The sequence below is a fragment of the Acyrthosiphon pisum genome, chromosome A3, assembly GCF_005508785.2.
Source record: "Acyrthosiphon pisum isolate AL4f chromosome A3, pea_aphid_22Mar2018_4r6ur, whole genome shotgun sequence".
Lineage (NCBI taxonomy): Eukaryota > Metazoa > Arthropoda > Insecta > Hemiptera > Aphididae > Acyrthosiphon > Acyrthosiphon pisum.
The window spans coordinates 15,339,464-15,358,878 of NC_042496.1; the positions used below are offsets into that span (position 1 = coordinate 15,339,464).

General features: G+C 27.1%; 1 protein-coding gene across 1 annotated transcript in view; it reads right to left on the reverse strand.

Annotated features, from left to right (window-relative positions):
• Positions 1-19,415, reverse strand: part of LOC100165851 (leishmanolysin-like peptidase) — a 77,913-nt gene that overhangs the window by 11,185 nt on the left and 47,313 nt on the right. Inside the window, exons 4-8 of the mRNA XM_029491115.1 lie at positions 11,434-11,516; positions 10,409-10,526; positions 7,409-7,788; positions 6,819-7,044; positions 1,349-1,669 (exon numbers count right to left, since the gene is read on the reverse strand). Of these exons, the coding sequence (XP_029346975.1) occupies positions 1,349-1,669; positions 6,819-7,044; positions 7,409-7,788; positions 10,409-10,526; positions 11,434-11,516 (1,128 nt within the window). The remainder of the gene's footprint in view (positions 1-1,348; positions 1,670-6,818; positions 7,045-7,408; positions 7,789-10,408; positions 10,527-11,433; positions 11,517-19,415) is intronic.

Sequence of the window (19,415 nt, forward strand, 5' to 3'; positions counted from 1 at the left end):
TAAGATGTATTAATGTCCACACGCAACTAACTTACTGTGTACGATCAAATGTCTATTTTGATTGATATACGGCACCCACAATTTTGTTATGAAATCTTTTTTCGTTGTTGGTAAAGTATAGTGTTATACTCAATAGTCAAATTATTATAACTTATGTTTGTGTATATACACGGATGATTAATAATAAGAAATTCATCAATAATATCACAATTTTTTTTTGGTCCTGGGGAGGGATTGATCCCGAAAACCACCCCGTATGTAAGCCACTGAAGACAGGAGGTACTAAAGGTGTTTTTACAAGATATTATTATGGTTACAGCGTACTTTACTGTCTTCTCGTGAAATTATTTTTTTTATCATTTTGTATTTCATAAAGTTAAAACAACACTAAAAATAATATCTTATATTTCTATATAGGTTTGTGAAATTAAATATATTAATACTATTTGCACCATTGTATCTATATATACATGAATAATAATGAATATTATTATTTTAATTTTACTCAAAACAATTTATAAGTGATGATGTCATTACCAAAATAACTAGGCAAAGATCATCATTCATCATTCAATAACTTTTTTTTTTGTTGAGCTGAAGCCTGACAACTACTTAGCTGTTTGTTTGTCCCGTGGGGGGGGGGGGGGAGACGTTTGGTTGAAACACATTTGTATGTGCGGCAAGGATTTGTTGCTAAAAATCCCGGATGGGTGACCATCCGCGGGGGCTAGCAACACCGGCCGATACGTATACACTCAGAGGGTTTCCGCAATTGGGTGTACGGACCACGCCACACCAAGCCACGCCATTCAATAACTATATAGTTTAGTATAATATAATTTTGGTTTGTTATAAGTTGTAACAGTTATAATTCTAGCTGATTTTAAATACAATTATAGAGCTGCCAGCTGGTAAAAGTATATACTTAAGTATAAAATAAGTATTATCTACATAAAATAAATTTTAACCAAATCTAATAAACATACATTTATTTATTAGATTTAATGCACAAAAATACGAATTTTCTCACTACCTACCATGTGGCATGTATAATTACAAATTATAATACAGTGCAACCTCAATAACTCAAACATCTATAAGTAAAATTTTTGATAACTGGAAGGAATAATATCTTCGCCACTACATTTCAATAAGTATACACAATTTTTTCTATAATTCGAATTTTTTTTCTGCCCCCAATCGATTCGAGTTATCGAGGTTTCACTGCATAGGTAATATAATGTTTCTGTTTTATATAATATGTTAAGTTGTATAAAATTAAGTTTTCAAAATATTTGCCGATTACATGGAAAATTAAATTATTTAAACAACTACAAATGTTACTGACCTGGTAGAAGTTTGGTAAGGGCTGTACGTGTTCGACTAGGTTGCATAGGGCTACTGAGCTACGATCATCCGTACACTCAGTTTCCAGAGGATCTCTTTTTACTTTATTACAAAACGGATGGATAGATTGACCTTTGGCACGTTTCATGTCCATCCACTGTTTACAGCTTTTTGTTACGAAATCGCAGCCCAAGTTTTTGCCCCAGCTGAGATCTTGAGCTAATGAATAATTAGCCTTATACCATCCAGTATCTTCCATCAGTGCTAGTGTTAATCGCGAATAAACTGGATTCTGTGTGTGAGTACCCGTCATCGCTTCATTCTAGAAAACGTTTAAATGTAATAAGTTATAAATGAAAAAAGTGTTATAATAGTAAAGTGGAAGTGCAATCAACGATTTAATGATAAATAACGTGAGTACGTGACCTACTTCTCGAAAATTAAACGCTTCTATCCAACTAAACGCTGAGGAATTATACCTGCATGGTTAGGTAATAATTTAATTATTAGAGAGAAGTTTTAGAAACATTTTAAATCAATACATTTTTATGAAATTTTAATGATTCGTTACCGACTTAATTCAATACCTCAATTATTACTTATTAGATCAGACATTTAGGAATTCATATTAAAAAAAAATACCAATGAAGTAATGCATACCTAATGGTACCTACTATTTACAAGTTGTAAAAAAAATTAAACTATATTATAGAAATTAACAAGAATAATTTTAATGAATACAAGTCTGGAACTAAAGATTAAATAGATTCTCAACCAGAAGAAAATCAAAAAGTTAGTAAACTATAAAGTACATTTTTCCAGCCACATATTCCAAAATTATTTACTATACGACATTAATAAGTATTGACTACGGTTTTAAATTAAAATGAACTTAATAATTTATGAAAATCTTTTATTCGTGCAAAACAAAATTATTCAGACCGACACTTATATATGTAAACACAAAATATTTATCACTACCTTTGTACTCTAGTTTATAAATTAACGGTACCTACTATTAATATACTAATACAATAAATACATATTAATTAAATTGTGCTAATGTTAAATTTATATTAATACAATTATGAAAAATAAATGGTTTTTTTTTTTTTTTTTTGTTGGAAAGACAGCTTGGAGTGTATGAATTTCCTGAATGGATATTTTTTTATTTATAACATTTAAAACTATAAAATATTAAACTGTTGTTAGATTTAATTTAATAGAATTTATATTTTTTAAGTATTAAAAGTTAATATTATTACAAGGTCACTCATATAATATTTATTATTTTATTCAATCATTTTTAAAAACCATTACTAGAAAATAATGTTTACGAGCATTCAAAATTTAAAAAACATCTATTAAATGTAATGGGTAATCGTGCTTCGCTCATAATTGTATTGCAAGTACAATGATTTATAATAGCTTTCAGATTTATAATAATAATAATAATATACTAATATTCAGCATATTGGTGAGATATAATGCATAGTTGCTTCAGCTAGCATTTAATTATAAAGTGAATATCTCAATTCATCGTTGTACGAGAACGCAATTATATTGTGTGGAAAAATTCTCAATTTTTGATAACATATTATATTAGTAGAAAATTGACTGAAAGTTTCTATCGTTGTGATAATTAAATTGAGCAAAATACTTACTATTAATACAATGTTTGAAATTATCAAAGCTAATACAAGATGATGGACGCATAATTTTTTGTTTTTATTATATAGTTTTATCAAAAAGAGAACAAGGAAATCGTTTCAGTATATTTATTAAATAATTTGAAATTGTTATTCAATTGTATTCATTATTGTTCTGATTCATTGAAAACGTAATAAAGGGTGGACTTTAACAAATATAATATGTACACTTTCATTAAAGACGTACCAAGGAAGCAAATAATGATTTAATTACAGCATTTAAGTTTAATATCTTTGAAGTTAGACACTTTTGTCTATTGTTTTCATGAAACATACTTCCTGAAATATCAATCAACATTATGCGAATTCATTGTGAAAACTGAGTTTAAAAGTACTTAAATCCAGTTGGTCTAATCAGTGTTCAGCAGGTAGTTATAATTATAAATCTAGGAATAAAAACTTTGGACGGAGGTAATAATTTTGACCTACAAAGTTAGACCCAATCGGTATATAACTATACATATTCACCCAAATAGAACATATTTAGGGCCGATTATTTGGGGTGAATACCCAATACATTAACAACTAGAAGATTGTTTCGACACTGTTTACACAAAATCATTAAATGTCAGCTGCCATTCTTATTAAAAGTTAATTTAAAAGTTTCAATAGTTAACTTTTTTTTTCTAACAGTTCGGTGCCACCTTCCAAAATCAGGTAAGTCATGTTATTTTTATTCATGATTTTTATTTTCTTAATACATGTTCTGAACAAAAATTTATATCTTTAATACTTTTAATTAATTTTGTAAGCTCAATAATTAATTGTGATATTGTAATATTAATAAATTGTGATATTATCTGTATTTTTATACTTTGGGGTGTTTATTATTGTATTGTTAATAACAAAAAAATAAATACCGTTGAACTAGTATTTAAATATCAGAGGCATACTGTATCTCCCAGGGCGCAACACTTTTGGGCACATTTACTCAAAACAGAACAGATTTGGGCGTAAATTCATACAATGTAGTTTGAGCATAATATTTCCCTTTTTAATAACATGTTTGGGTACATAATATATTTTCATAAAAATATTAAGATTTATTCTACTTATATTGATGTAATTAGATTAGTTAATTTTTTACCGTAAGACGGGGTGCTAATTTTTGTATGTAATTTGATATTATTATTTTTTTTTTTTAGATTCTGAGTGAAACGATGAATGTATTGATTTTACAATGATGTGTGTTTTTTTTTTTTTTGTGTCTGTCATCACCTTTTAGGACAGTAGAAGGGCTTCGATTTTCTTCAACAGTATCTTTTCTGATAGGAAAGTGAATCTAGTTGGTACTTTGGGGGGTCAAAAGTAAAATACTTCCAGTAGTTTTCAAAAGCGCCGGGAAAAACAAAAGAAAAATTAAGGAAAAACGGGAATTTTTACGCAAAACCTGTTTTCGAGAAAATTGATTTTGGTTTTTGGTGTAACTTTAAAACAAATGACCGTAGATACATGAAATTTTCTACCAGAAGAAGTGATTCGATTTCAACATATAGTACCTTATCTTTTAGCAAATTGAATAAAGATGGTACTTTAGACAGCTAGGTCATTTTTAGATTTTCTCAATAGTTATTTAATGCCACGGGATTTTAATTTCCAACGCTTTTTAGAAACGAATAAAAAATTACAATATTATAATATTAATTCAACTTACATGATAAAATTAATAATAACAATACAAAATATGCAGACTGACAAACCATCTTCGCTCAGAATCGTTTTTCGTATACATAATGATATGATATAATTGAATTCAAATTTAATACAATCCATTATACAGTGACACAATTTTAACCTAATGTACAGCAGAGCGACATCTACTTATCTGCTTTTTTTTCTTTCCAAACACGCACAGTGTACATTTGTAAAAAAAATATCAGTGCGAATGAAAATGTACCATCCAGAAAAAATATGATTTGTTTCAGTAAATAATTTTAAATTAGAAATACAAGTAAAAATTGGAACGCTATCAGTTGTGCTACTCATCTTTTGTGCCCAAACGTGTTTTCATAAATGCACCCAAACGTGTTATCAATTTTCAGTAAATTTTTCATACTGCGCTCTATCGTGTTACCCCCATCTCTCAATACACATACAATTTTATACGAAATCAGGTTATGGATTTACCAGCGTTACACACGTAATTTATTCACAATATCCATAAGTTTATTACGGCCGGCCTCTGTTACGTCTATACATCTGTTGCGCCGTCGCGGGATAGACTGCAGATAGTAGACCATTCGCAGTTTTAGTTATTACATAAGTGTGTTGTGTATTTTTGTCTGATCGACTGATCGAATTCTGCTTAATAAATTCAAATAAATATTATGAAAAGCGGAAATAAAATAAAATTTTCATATCACTTTACAATACGATCATAGAATAAAGTCAATATTATAGGCTTGTACAATTTATAATATAAATTGGCTATATTTAATATAAGTAAATCTAATAGGTACCTAAATATAAATTAAATAATAACCATTTCATTTAATTTATCGATAGTTTTTTCATAGTTGTAGGTATATATGCATTAAAATAATTGGTTATTATAGTTATTACCGTATCGTACGTATTTTGGAGTGTGAAAAATCGTTACTTATATAACTTATAAATTAAATACTTGTATACAATAAAATTATTATAATCTTTGTGTACATATTATGTTATAAGCATAATTCGTGTTTTAGATTCATGTTATTTTACGGATACATTAAAAATTATAAACCAAACCTATAAAACGCCTAAAAAAAAAAATCGTGACAGTATTTTCGATATTTTCGATTGCAGTCGTACGAATAGCTTATGAGGAACGTTGTGTTAAATTTTCAATCTTTAAATTGACCAAAAAGAACCAAAATATTTTGAAAACAGTAATAATATGTCTAGAAAATACAAATTATTTATTAATTAAATATTTTGTAAACATTCTCGGTCTTTATGGTTATTCATTTTTCAATTTACAACAAAAAATCAGAATTGATATTTTGAAAACCACTTTTCTATATGGTTTTTACTTATTAGAGATAATTGCTCATACAAATTAAAAATTGTAAAATTGTTATTTATTGAAAGTAAAATTGATTTAGTAATGTCGGCTATAATCGTTGTGTTAGTAAATGTGTTCGAACATATTTTTAATACATATAATTACTAGGTATTTTTAAATTTAATTTGACTCTTGGCAATTTTATTATACTAAGAACTTCATACAAAACATCATGTTTCCAATACATATCCAACATTTTATAAGTTTATAAAAGTCTCCAAGTTTAAATTTAATCTATAGATGTTCTAAATATATTGGTTATGAGTGAAGAAAACAATATTATCTAATTTTATAGGTAGGTAATGTATTAAACAAGGGGTTTATTGATAAGACTTTTTATTTTATGATTGATGCTAATTTTATGAATGTTATGTTTAATCATCATATATTATGATGTACAACCCAATTTAGTGATTACTTTGGTCGATTGGAAAAACTTTAAAGCCGGGAAGGCTCAATGGAAAAAAATAAGGAGGTGTAGAACACATTTCTCATAATATATGCTGTACTCAAATCCATCATTTTCGTTTATAAAGAAACTTTAAAAACTGAAGAAATATTACACAACATAAAATATTTTAACACAATAATCGATCTTAAAATAAATACTATAACGAATTGATAAAAGTAATTAATATCAATTAATATGCAATTGTATACATTTAAATGTTTTTAAAACGAACAGAAACAATTATAATTGTGAAAGTAAATACCTCAAAAATTCTTTTTTCCCAATGCGTGAGAGCTGTACCATCTTCGCCTTGGTCTTCTAATTCAGCCCCTTCTAAATAGGAGCAGTTGAAATGTTTTCTAACTTCTTCTACGACTCTAGGCGTTACCATCATCTGAACTTCTTTGTCGACCACGCCACCATGTACTGTCCAATTGCGTCTTACCACAGTCTTGATAACTTTATCACTCCATTGCCTTGCTTGAAGTCTATAATAATCAGACGTTTGTTCTTAAGTACTATGATATATTAAGCAGTAGAAAATATAAAAAGTTCATACTCTTAAGTTTTAGATTCAATTCAGATATTTTGGAGGGCAAACCGTATTTTTTTTTGAACCGGTCTTCGATTAACATAATAATATTACAACTGCTATACTTTATTTTTCAATGTGTTGAATTTTGGATTTTAAGTTTTTTCTACCTCCTAAAATTAATCTGATAGGTATATTTCTATTTTATCGAGGGTAATTAGCTCTAAAATATATTAAACATTTCGCATTGTGGTGGTGGGGATCTACCGAACGGAGTATAAGTACTTATAAGTATAAAGTATATTGGTAATTTAGCTTACTTCTCGTTGAGCCTGGGCTTGCCGTTGTCTTCCCTGGCGGTCAGCGGATACCCGTTGGCGTCCCGGTAAAATGCGAACAGGCTCACGGAGAAACCGAGCGCGTGCAATATTTCGTGCTTGACCGTAGACAGGAGCACCTCGAGCTCCTGCGGCTTGGTGCTGATACTTTCGGGGCACAAGTTGGCGTGCCCGGCAATCGGCCGGTCCAGTGCCGACTCCTGCTGACAGTGGGCCGCGTACGCCACTGTCAGACCCTTGTGGCACCGTTCCGTCTCCATTGCGCTCACATAGAACACGAAGTCAGCGCCTTCGATGCCTACGCCTGATTTAGACGTTCCCGTGCCACAGTCCATGCCCGACGCGTTGCACGTCTTACATGCCTAATATATACATAAAAAAAATATTTAATGAAAAGGTTTTTTTATTTATACACTTTATCAGCTATACACCGGTTGATTCCCACGGGCATATTTTCCGATTTTTGGATATTTTAAGCACACTTAAAGATAATAATTAAAAACGCTTTGATGTTTTACACTATTTAAGGATTGTCCTGCGGGGTAAAGTGTTTAAATCAAAATCCAAACAAACAATTTTTGAGTTATTTAAATATTTATACTAAGGATAACAGTCCTTAAAGATGGTCTTACAGAACTATAAAATATTGATAAATTAATATAAATTACTATAATTTTCAAATCATCCAAACCTATTATCATGGACCTATATTAAATTATTATCCTTGGTACACAAAGTTAATTAATACAAAAACTTCTTGTTGATTTTTTCTCAAAACACGCTTTACTGGAAAAACACTCAAACCTTGTAAAGTTTCTGATTTCAATAATTTTTTTTTTTTTTTTGTAAGAAAGAGGAAGACTTTTTACAGTACGCATTGGACGACTTTGATTTTAGATTCTGAGCGGAGCAAGGGATCTAGAGGTTTTACAATGGTGTTTATTTATTTATTTTTTTTTTATCCTGTATACAATATTTCTACCAGAAGGAGTGCTTCGATTTCCACATATAGTACTATCTTATATTTTATCAAGATAGTACTTTAGAGAGGTCATTTGCATTTTTGGTCAATGCATTTTTCGATTTTCTCAATAATTAATGAATGCCACGGGAAATACCACCGACAAATTACAAAAAACCGCTAAAAATGGGATTTTCATTTTTAACGTTTTGTTTATTATTATCACCATAGAAACGAATAAAATTAAAAATAAAAGTAAAGATTTTAGTTATTTTGTTGTTATTCATAATATTAATTAAGCTTACAGGCTATAATAACAACATAAAATATCCAGACTGACAAACCGTCTCCGCTCAGAATTGTTTTTCGTATACAATGATATGATATCATTGAATTCAAATTTAATACAATCCATTATACAGTGCCCTATTTGTAACCTAATGTATAGCAGAGTGACATTCACTTACCCACTTTTTTAATTACGCTTCTCAAAAATGAAATAAAAATAAAATTAAAAAACTTGATAAATTTGGTCACATGCAAATGAAAGTCTAATGCACCCTGTGCCTTCTTCTTTCAGAAAAAAAAAAAAGAAAAGTTATTAAAATCGTATTACTCTACAGAAAATGAAAGCTTATACATGTTTTGAACAAAACAATAGATCGCACACAGGGCCCTTCGGAAAGTCATACAATAATATATTATACAAATTATTTATACTGCTGGTTTTAACTACGCAAGTGATGGGATGTTAAGTATGATCTGAATACTCGTGGGCTTTGATATCGAGAGAAGAGATTGAAGAATTAAACAATATTCGAAAATATTATTGAATTATCTACTAAAATATAAGTAACGTGGCATAGAGTACAGAATATTCTTGGAGCAGATTGTGGAAAGAAAAATGAAGATATCTTCATATATATGTTGAGACGCACAACTCTCTAAATGTAGGTATATTTAAGGAACTGGCGTTGAAATAAATATTATAGGTCAGTGTCAACAAGTTGAAAAGTGCGTCACAGCAATATGTACGCATCACTGCGACAATATGCTAATGTCCGGGCCTGATTAAACGAAATTAAGGCACAGTTTACCTATACTTACCACCCCCCCCCCCCAATTTTCATACATTTAAACAAGGTAATGAAGAGAAATATTTTTTAAATAGTTCTGATTATATGATCAATATAGTAGGTAGGTAGAGTTTATAGTTTTGTAATAAACGTTTTGCACTTTTCCATTTATTTAAAAACAATCGCCGCAATGATTTCTTTTTTTCAAGTACAGTCTACAACTTAACGGTATATAAGCACAAATATTTTATAAACACGGCGGCGATAAAATAATTATTATTTCTTATTTGTTTACTGTACATTGATTTTGAACATCAATGTAGTTGCAGATTAGAAAAAATATTCATTTATTAAAGACAAACATTTTTAATATTTTCAAAAATGTATTTTATATAACTTTAAGTTATATTATATTAAATTACATTAAAATACCTTTATACTAACAAAAAGTGTAACATTGGTCTCCTAAATGTTTGGGGCCGAGTGCACGTGTACCCTGATTTCACTTGCGTAAGCCCGGTCTGCAAATAACAGGAGATTATTTGTTCCACAGACAAATGATTAGAATACAATACATTTAAAAATTAAAATGCATGACCTAGCATGGTATATTATATTATATACGAGTATAGAGTTGCGCCACGCGTATATTATAATATCATCATAATGATACGGCAGTTCTTGAGTTCTGTATTCCAAGACACTGTAAGTTACAACGTTCCCATATAACCATTGATGTTAAGTTAGGTAAGGTATCTACTTACTACTTATTACTATATACTTAATGAAATGGCATATGTGCATGTGATATTAAAACTTCTTATAAATTAAAAATGTAACAGCAGGAATTTTGTTAGACTCCTACACCGTGAAAAATTACGTCTTAAAAAAAAAAAATAAAACTATAACTAATGTATATTTTGTTTTTATCATTAAATGGTTTACCTCCAAATGATCTTCGGGAACTTGTACTTCACCACACATTGTTCGGTCTTCACACGCGTTCTTGCAGTATGGATGAGGATCTCCTTTTCGATAAAAAACTTGATTGTTTACACATTTTCTGTAAAAGAATTCAAGAATAAAATAAAAAAATTTCACCAAGTGTCTTCATTACTGGAATTACGTTATTTATTTTTTACTACGATAAACAAATAATACACAGTAGACACATAATATCGAGACGCGGATGTCACCTTACATTAATTGTTTAGTATTATTACCACGGAGTCCCTGTCTCCCCACACCTAACTGTTTTTAATTAAAAACAATAATCTATCGGCCCGCTAAAAATATGTGTGCCGTTTCATCACTATTGCTCCGTGTAATACCAGGTATGCATACCAGGTCATCGGCAAACTAATATATATTATTATATATTTACCTTTTATACTAATACACGTCTAATTTATTCTAGGATCTAGGTATAACTTACTGTCTTGTCTAATGTAACATCAAAATCCTTTTCTTTCGTACTATTCCTATAAGTATTTATCTGTTACTGATACATCGTTTATTAGAGATAGACAACGTTATATAGTTCCGGCCAAATAATAGTTCTTTGTTTTTAGAATAATGTATAGTAATAGTTTAGGACGCGATTTCTACACTTTTTTGCTACTCTGTGCAATCTTTATAAGCCATATAATATATATATATATATATATATATTGTTTTTATTAGTGTTTTATGCAGCAAATAATTTTGATAATAAAGTATTGCCATAAATGTATAGTTTATAACATATTATATCAGACTATAATAAGTTATAAAAGCTGCTGTCTGCTACTAAATAAACTTAAGTAAAAATTGGAATGTCTTAAATTTAAATAGGAAGTACACATTTTAAATAGATATTTTTAAATAAACAACATAGGTACACCTATTTTCAATACTATATTAGTGTTTACGTATAATTTCCTTTTGTTAATGAATATCATTAATTTTAAATAGATTTTTCACATAATTACCGGTTGAGTCGAATAACATTTTCGGTTTTGCGAACCATGAGTGCTTGTTCCCAAAAACGCACAGCTTCCGGTAGTATGGTATTCTAAAAAGAAAAGAAACAATGATTAACAAAATTCTGATTACATTTTAAATGTGACAGTACCAGAGAATAAAATCAATTAATCGGTTGGCTAATTACAGGGTTCTTAAGCCATTTAGTAGGTCGCATAGTATAATGTGAAACTGTTATCAATGTGATCCCCTTACAAGGCAATGGTATTATCCAATACCATTACCTACTCTTATTATTAGCTTTAGACGCTTTCTAATATCCAGTTAACCAACACTTGTTACTCATTGAAAATCGTTTCACATAATAGTGTACATAAAATCACGAATTCCGTATTTCTATTTTTTGATATTAATATATTCTATATCCAAACAATCTGTTTGACAGTTTTGATATGGGTAAAACTATGTAATAGATTTGCGGTTTCTTTAACTCACAGTTTCAGATTTTGCACAGAAAAAAAATTGGTTTTAAATTTTTGATGTTTTTGGAAACTTATTTGCAGGTAGGTATAGTATATAGTGAATAGTGATCCAATACATCAGCTGCTCAATGTAGATAGAACTTTTTTAAGGCAACTATGTTTTTTTTAGAAATGTTCAATATAAATTTATGCCAAGCTGCCCAAACTTTTCACTCAATATCGGTGGTAAATGAATAATCATAGCTTTTGAAATAAAAAATAATAATACAATATAACCATTGAGGCATATTACGATAAAATTAAGTACCTATGTCATTACACTTAAGTTCATTAAGCATTATTTTAAATATTATTTATTTTTTAAAAAATATTTTCACAGTAAAAATGGAAAAACTATGAAAGCAAAAAGGTGCACTCTAACGAGAGTTGTAGTCACACATTCTAGTACCTAATTCAAGTTTGATTATTGTACATATTTTATTATTTTTAGATTTTCGAACAGTTTTCAAGGACAATAGGGTAATTGATGTTTCGTAATAAGGGAAAAAGTCCTTCGCGTATTCTCTATGTTATATTGCAACATAGATATGGAAAATGAACGAGGAAATACTGATTCAATAATGGCTGTATATTTTTATTCGCCTTATATTATTAGTGTCATATATAAAACCTATACCAATTAATTCTTTAAAAATAAGAATATCCATGCCAATTTATCAAACCGTTGTTCAAATAAGGACATGCTATTTTACAAAATAGTAAGACTACTTTGAAACAAAATATTGTTATGAGTTAAAAAAAAAAAAAAACGAAATAAATTGTAATGTCGTATACCTTGTTAACTATGTCAACGTTGGCTGGCTAAATTTGTAACTGTTTTAAATTGAAATTCTGTGTAACTAATAGATTTGTAATTTGTTACTTTTTATACGTTTAGTATTGATATTCAATAATATTCGATAATAATTTTAAAATTACATGGAAATATGTATTTCTAGTGCGCAAACAAAAAAAAAGTTGTCAGAACACCTATGTTTTCCGTATAGTCATTGATTAAAAATATAATTTATATCATCAATTATAAGGTTTTTAAAATGTTTGTAAATTTGGTGGGTACCTAAATGAAAATTAGACGTCATTATTATTGGTAAGTATTAATTAATACTTAACTTTAAAATATGACTTAATTTATTTTTAACAAAAAAGAGCATTTTTTTAGTTCAGAATGTATTGAAAAATCTAAATGTCAAAATTTGACTAGAAATCCCTTTTTTGGCCACGTATTCAAGACTAATTGAAAAGCATTTTTGTTATTTGAAGAATAAAGCGAGCATTTAATTAATCTAAGGTTTTATGAAATAACTTATAGGTCCTTAATTGATATTCGTAATTTTAAATACTATAGGTACCTATTATAATATAATTATATATTTTTTTGGTGTCAGATGTACTATGGTATACAGATTTAAGTACCTACTAAGTTGATACCTAGTAAGTTATAACATCTGTCACAAATTGACACGATAATATTAAAAATATAATTAAAATTAAGAGAGTTTTCTATGCATTTTTAGAAGATCTTTGGCAGATAGTACATCAATCTACATTCATGAAGAGACTAAAAAGTTCAAAAGATACAACATAATATTTCTTTTTTACCTGCAGTATTTATTATTTTCGGAAATGAAATACGTGACACAAACAGAATACTAATTTTAACTTTTTATATTATATCCATCTATGGAGCGTATTTGTATGAATCTTAAATTTATTTATCAAAGAAAAGTTATATAAAAATCAACATATATCCAAAGGATACCAAAAGTGAAATAAAAAAACAAATTTACGAATTTGTAATAAAATATGACCATTAGTTATTAATTATTACCATCCGAGGTGATAGCTAAAAGTTATTAAGTTTGAATAAATGTATTTTAAATTTTTGATGATTTTCAAAAAATTATTTCTATACATTATAACAATAATACATATCCACTCGGATCTTAAAAGTAGTAACAATTTTTTAAAAAGTAACAAAGATTTTCATAAGTAATTAAAAAATCACATAATTTTAAAACCAATACCGATATTTATTGTTTATCTCTATGATCAGAATCTAAAATAAAAAATATAATATGTACGTTAATAGAATAATATACTGGAGGTACTGTATATGATAGGTATCTTGACTACATGTTATTAAATAAATCGTAGTGACATATATTCATATTTTTCGACGTTTCGACAAAAAAATAATAATTATAAATTAATTTGCGTTTAATTTCAAATATTTATGATAATCAAGTAATAAGGATAGTGTATAACATATCAAGTTACTGTTTACCCATAAATCATAAAAAAAAATATATAAGACATTTTATACCATAAATTCCTTAAGATATAAGAACTGTAGGATAAGATAAATAATTTTATTCATAAATTTGAATATACTTAAGTTCTTGGAAATCTCTCAAAATGTTTTGGAAATATATTTTTATTAAATCTTGCTTTGAAGATCTATTAAAATAATAATAAATAATTTGATACATACAAATATTGTAAAGAATACACTTGGACTTGGTGTCTTAAGCGTGTAGTCTTTTAAATTAATACTAGACATAGACGACTGAATAGTACAATGTTTTTATGATTCTTTATTTCTTTAGAGGAAAAGCATTTAAAGCTGATATTATTTAATAATTAATATTTTGACCAAATGCTCATAAATGTTGAAAAAAGTAATTTAGAAAGTGCCAGAAGCAACGACATAACTCCGTTTCTTTCTGATAAAAACACACAATTAACAGTATTTGCACATTAAATTCAATACAAAAAAATGTTGCATAGGTACACAAAACATAATTTTACAAAACAATATTCATTTATAAATTGAAGAAGACATTTTTTGAAGAGTGCATTAAATTATTAATAACACTATTTTATTAAGAAAAAAAATGGCATGGATTTTTTTTGTTGGATATTTATATTTTATGTATATATTTAATGAAAAATTTAAAATAATAAAGAAACCATAAAATTATTAATTTTTTAATTACATTTTAGTAGAAGATTCACTAGTATAGATTGTACAACATAAATGTATATTAATTTATAATTAATTATGAAAATTAAAAGTCTGTCAAATGGTATCTTAGATAAAAATTAATTGATTTGGTTATTAAATATATTATTTTGTCATTTAAACGTTTCAGAAACATAATTATTTTTTGATTGATTGGAAAGAAGTTTTTATTTAATCATTTGTTAGTGTTTCTTTATTATATTTTAATACTAAATGTTCAATATTATGACATTTAAAAAAAAATGCGTTTATTGATTTCTATAAATAGTTTTAATAAAAATACTTATACTAATGAGACCAAAAGAAAATTGTAATCTTTAAATTTTTTTCAATTAGGCAAATTATAATTATATGCAACTTACAAATATAATGGTAATAAAATGATAATATTTAAATATTATATATATTTGTACTATTGTGATTACTGATTAGTTTAATTTGTTTATTGAAAAAACACACAATCGCTCCGCTCAGAATCTAAAAACTGGAAACTGAAAATGTACGTAAACGTTTCAAAAGAAGTCAAAATATTTTTAAAATTTGATCATGTATAGAAAACGCTAATGTAAACGTTCAGTGAAAATTGAATGTATCTAAATTGTTTTAGTTACACCAACTTAACTTTGTCGAAAACCAATTTTGCGTAAAATGTACCGTCTTTCTTTATAATTTATTTTGTTTTTCCCTGCGCTTTTGAAAATTACTGGGAATTTTAAATTTTGACCTCTCCGATGCATCAACTAGATTCACTTTCCCGTCAAACAAGATACTGTTGAAGAAAAAAAAAAATCGAATCAGTTGCACTGCCTCAAACGGCGATGACCGGCACACAAAAAAAAACAAAAAAATTAATAATTAAAAAAAAAAACACAACATTGTAAAATCTATAAATTCCTCACTCCGCTCAGAATTTAAAATCGGTAATGTACGTGTGAATATCCAATATCGTGATTGTGAAAATTTGAACTTCAAACACGTATAAAAAATTAATGTGACTTAAAATAACTCATAAAAAGAATAATTTTTATGAATTTCTAACTCAAAATAATTTGCAAATATTTGGGATTTTGACTCATTTTGTAAAAATTCTATCGTCAGACGCTAAAAAAAAATATTATTGATTATTTACACTCAACTTTTTTTTTATCTTGACTAATAACAACTTACTAGGAACCTTGCATTAAATTTTAAAGTTTTTTGGCTAAGCGAAAAATTAATATCGACAGTAATAAAAAAAAAAAAAAAATGTATAATGGCTAAAAGCAGCTTAAAAAGAGTGATAATATTTTGAAAATTTTATCATGTAAGGAAAATGGTCATATAAACATTTGGTGAAAATTTAAGATATCTACGGGTATTTAAGTTACACCAAAACTGTGATGTGGTTTTTCGGAACAATTTCCGTTTTTCTTAAGTTTTGTTTGTTTTCCCCCAATGTTTTTGAAAACTATTTGGCACTCTTTACTTTTGACCAACTCAATGTACTAACTAGATTCGCTTTCCTAACAGAAAAAAAATACTGAAGTAGAAAATTAAACATATTTACTACCACAAAAGGTGAAGACCGACAGAAGAAAAAAAAACACATATCATAGTGTTAAATCAATACATCGCTCCGCTCCACTCAAAATCTAAAATATAATAAGATATAATTATAAAAGTTGGTAAAATAATTTATTATTTATTACCTAACTAAACAAATTGTATACTCGTAGAAAATATTACTAACGTTAAGTTGTATAACATATACAACAAGTGGCTTGCACCAAAGTTAGGTAAGACAGATGAGTGCCCACTCGTTTGACCTGCCCACTGCATAACACCCAGCAGTATTCCATCCTGTTACATATTTATTAATATTTTATTGTATTTTTTATGAATTATATATTAATATTTAATATATATTTATAATATTATATTATATATTACATAAATATGTAATATAGGTTTTAGGTTAAACAGAAACGCGTGTTAATTAAATGGTAGTTTTTAGATTTTTTTATTAGTATGATTAACAATTTAAATTACATTATTTTAATATAACTACAACAATTATGTACAAAATGCGTATAAATATATAATATATCAAACGATAAATAATTAAATTAAATTAAAATGCATAAAAAAAAAAATCAATTTTATGTGAAATTAATAATACCATAGTATTATAAAATTAAATATGCTATATTGTACCATATTTTATTATATAAAGGTGTAATGTAACATTAAAAGTAGGTCTATCTTCTAATTTCATTTTTAGTTTTTACACTCGAGGCTCTTTAAAATAATAAGACCCTCAGTATCTTTCACAAGTTACTCATATTTACATTATTGAAAATATTTTTATATGACAATATATTTTTGGTAACGAACTTGTATACTCAAAATAGTTATCTTGTTAATTATACTTATATATGTGTTATTAATAATGTAATGTAATTTGGTTTATTTTAATACAATGTTTCATTAAATAAAAATCACACGTAATTTTTACGAACTAAAATAATAATAAACTATAATATACAAATGATAAGATTATTTTAATAATTTAATTTTTTGGTTTTTAGACTAAAATTCTATATTTTAATGAGTTTTTTAGAGACAGATTAATGTTTGAAACGTTTCTTTTCGATTATAAATTTTGGGTTACGAAAAAGTTTAATGTATTAGAATAGTTTCTAACCCATTAACATTTTTTCCTAAATAACAGTAAATAATAATTATAAAGAGTATTAAATTTTTTTTTTATATTTCTCTTCAAAATCCCAATTTGAAAAATTGTGGAAGATTTTTATGTATTATTAATAATTTCTTGACAGCTGGGTTAACTGATAAATGATGAACAATAAGCTTTTTAAAATCATAGCAGTTTTATAACTTTTTTAAATTTTTCGTAATTTTTAATTTTTAAACTGCTTTAAATGAACTTCGTTCATTTAATTTGCTGTCATTAATACTCCTTTATTTTTATTAATACGATTAATCTACCAAGAATTACTTTTTAAAATACGAAATGTAGATGTGAATATGAGAATTCGAATAATTTAAATCTCACCGTATGTTCCATAGAAACTATTCCTTAAATTAATAATTTATAATAATAATAATAATTAGCATATTTATAAATGTATATAAAAGATTGTTAGAATATGTCGGCGCACTTTGGGTTTTCTCTCTCTAACCCACGCGTGATATACCAAAAATCTGTGTACAACCGTAACAATTTTGTGTGGTTATCATAAATATTGGAGATAATTAACCTCTAATAAAAAAAAATGAATAGCAAGAATATTATTTAACGTATATCATAAGTTTTTAGTGATATTAAAATTTTAAAGCGAGTCATGTGAGCATTTTTAAATTGTAATATTTTCCAGGTTAATATATTAATATTTTAAAATATTAATGAAAGTTTATGGGGTAGATAATATTCTAATTTTAAGTTTGATAATAAGTCAATTTACTCTAATATTAAAGCTAACGCGTGGGCCAGAAAGAGAAAACAAACGGTGTACTGACAGCCTCTCAATAATATAACAATATTTTTTTATACTTTATATTGATTTATGTAATATAAAACAAAAAAGGTTTTTTAGTAAAATAAAAAAAAATTAGAAATAAAGTATTGAGTATTGATAGAATTCGAATTATACCTACTATTTAAAGCAACAATGTCGTATGATAAATTAATATTTTTTATATTTACATTTACGGGCAAGCCATTTGAAAAGAAATATATAATTATTATTATAATTTATATTGTACAATAATTTTATATGCCATACAAGTTGAGAATTTATTTTTAATTTATATTATAATCTAATATTCTAAATTCTAATATTTTATTATCACATATAGTTTATATAGGTAGTAATATATTTTAAATATCAAAAGCAAAGAGCAATCTTTATTTTCAGACTTGTTTATAAAATTAGTGAAATAATGATATAAAACCAAAATGAATAACCATGAAAATTAATTCAATTAGTCTGGCTGCACTTTTAAGAGCGGTCGTACCATGAAACACTTTCGTTAAACATGACGCCTCCATTATACTTCGTATTTCGGTACACGTCATTATCGATTCTACCCACTTGTAATAAAGTTTCCTATTAGGCTGTTGTATAATCATGACATACTACAATAAATATTTAAATAAGCCCATGAACGGAGAACCAGTACAGTGCCTTAGTGTCTCTAAAGATTCGTGATCCAGTTCCGCGATTGTGTTTGTGTAATGGTTTTACTACTTCCGGACTAACTCTCCGGAAACCGATTGTCGGTGTTTATCGAAAGCGTCTAAAATAGCTTCAGGCGAACTCGTAGTTATTACAATAGTTTGGGTGTGTATATTTTATATGGATATGCCAACGTAATTTCCGAATAGAAATTTATTTTAACGGGAATATTAATTAAATACACAAAT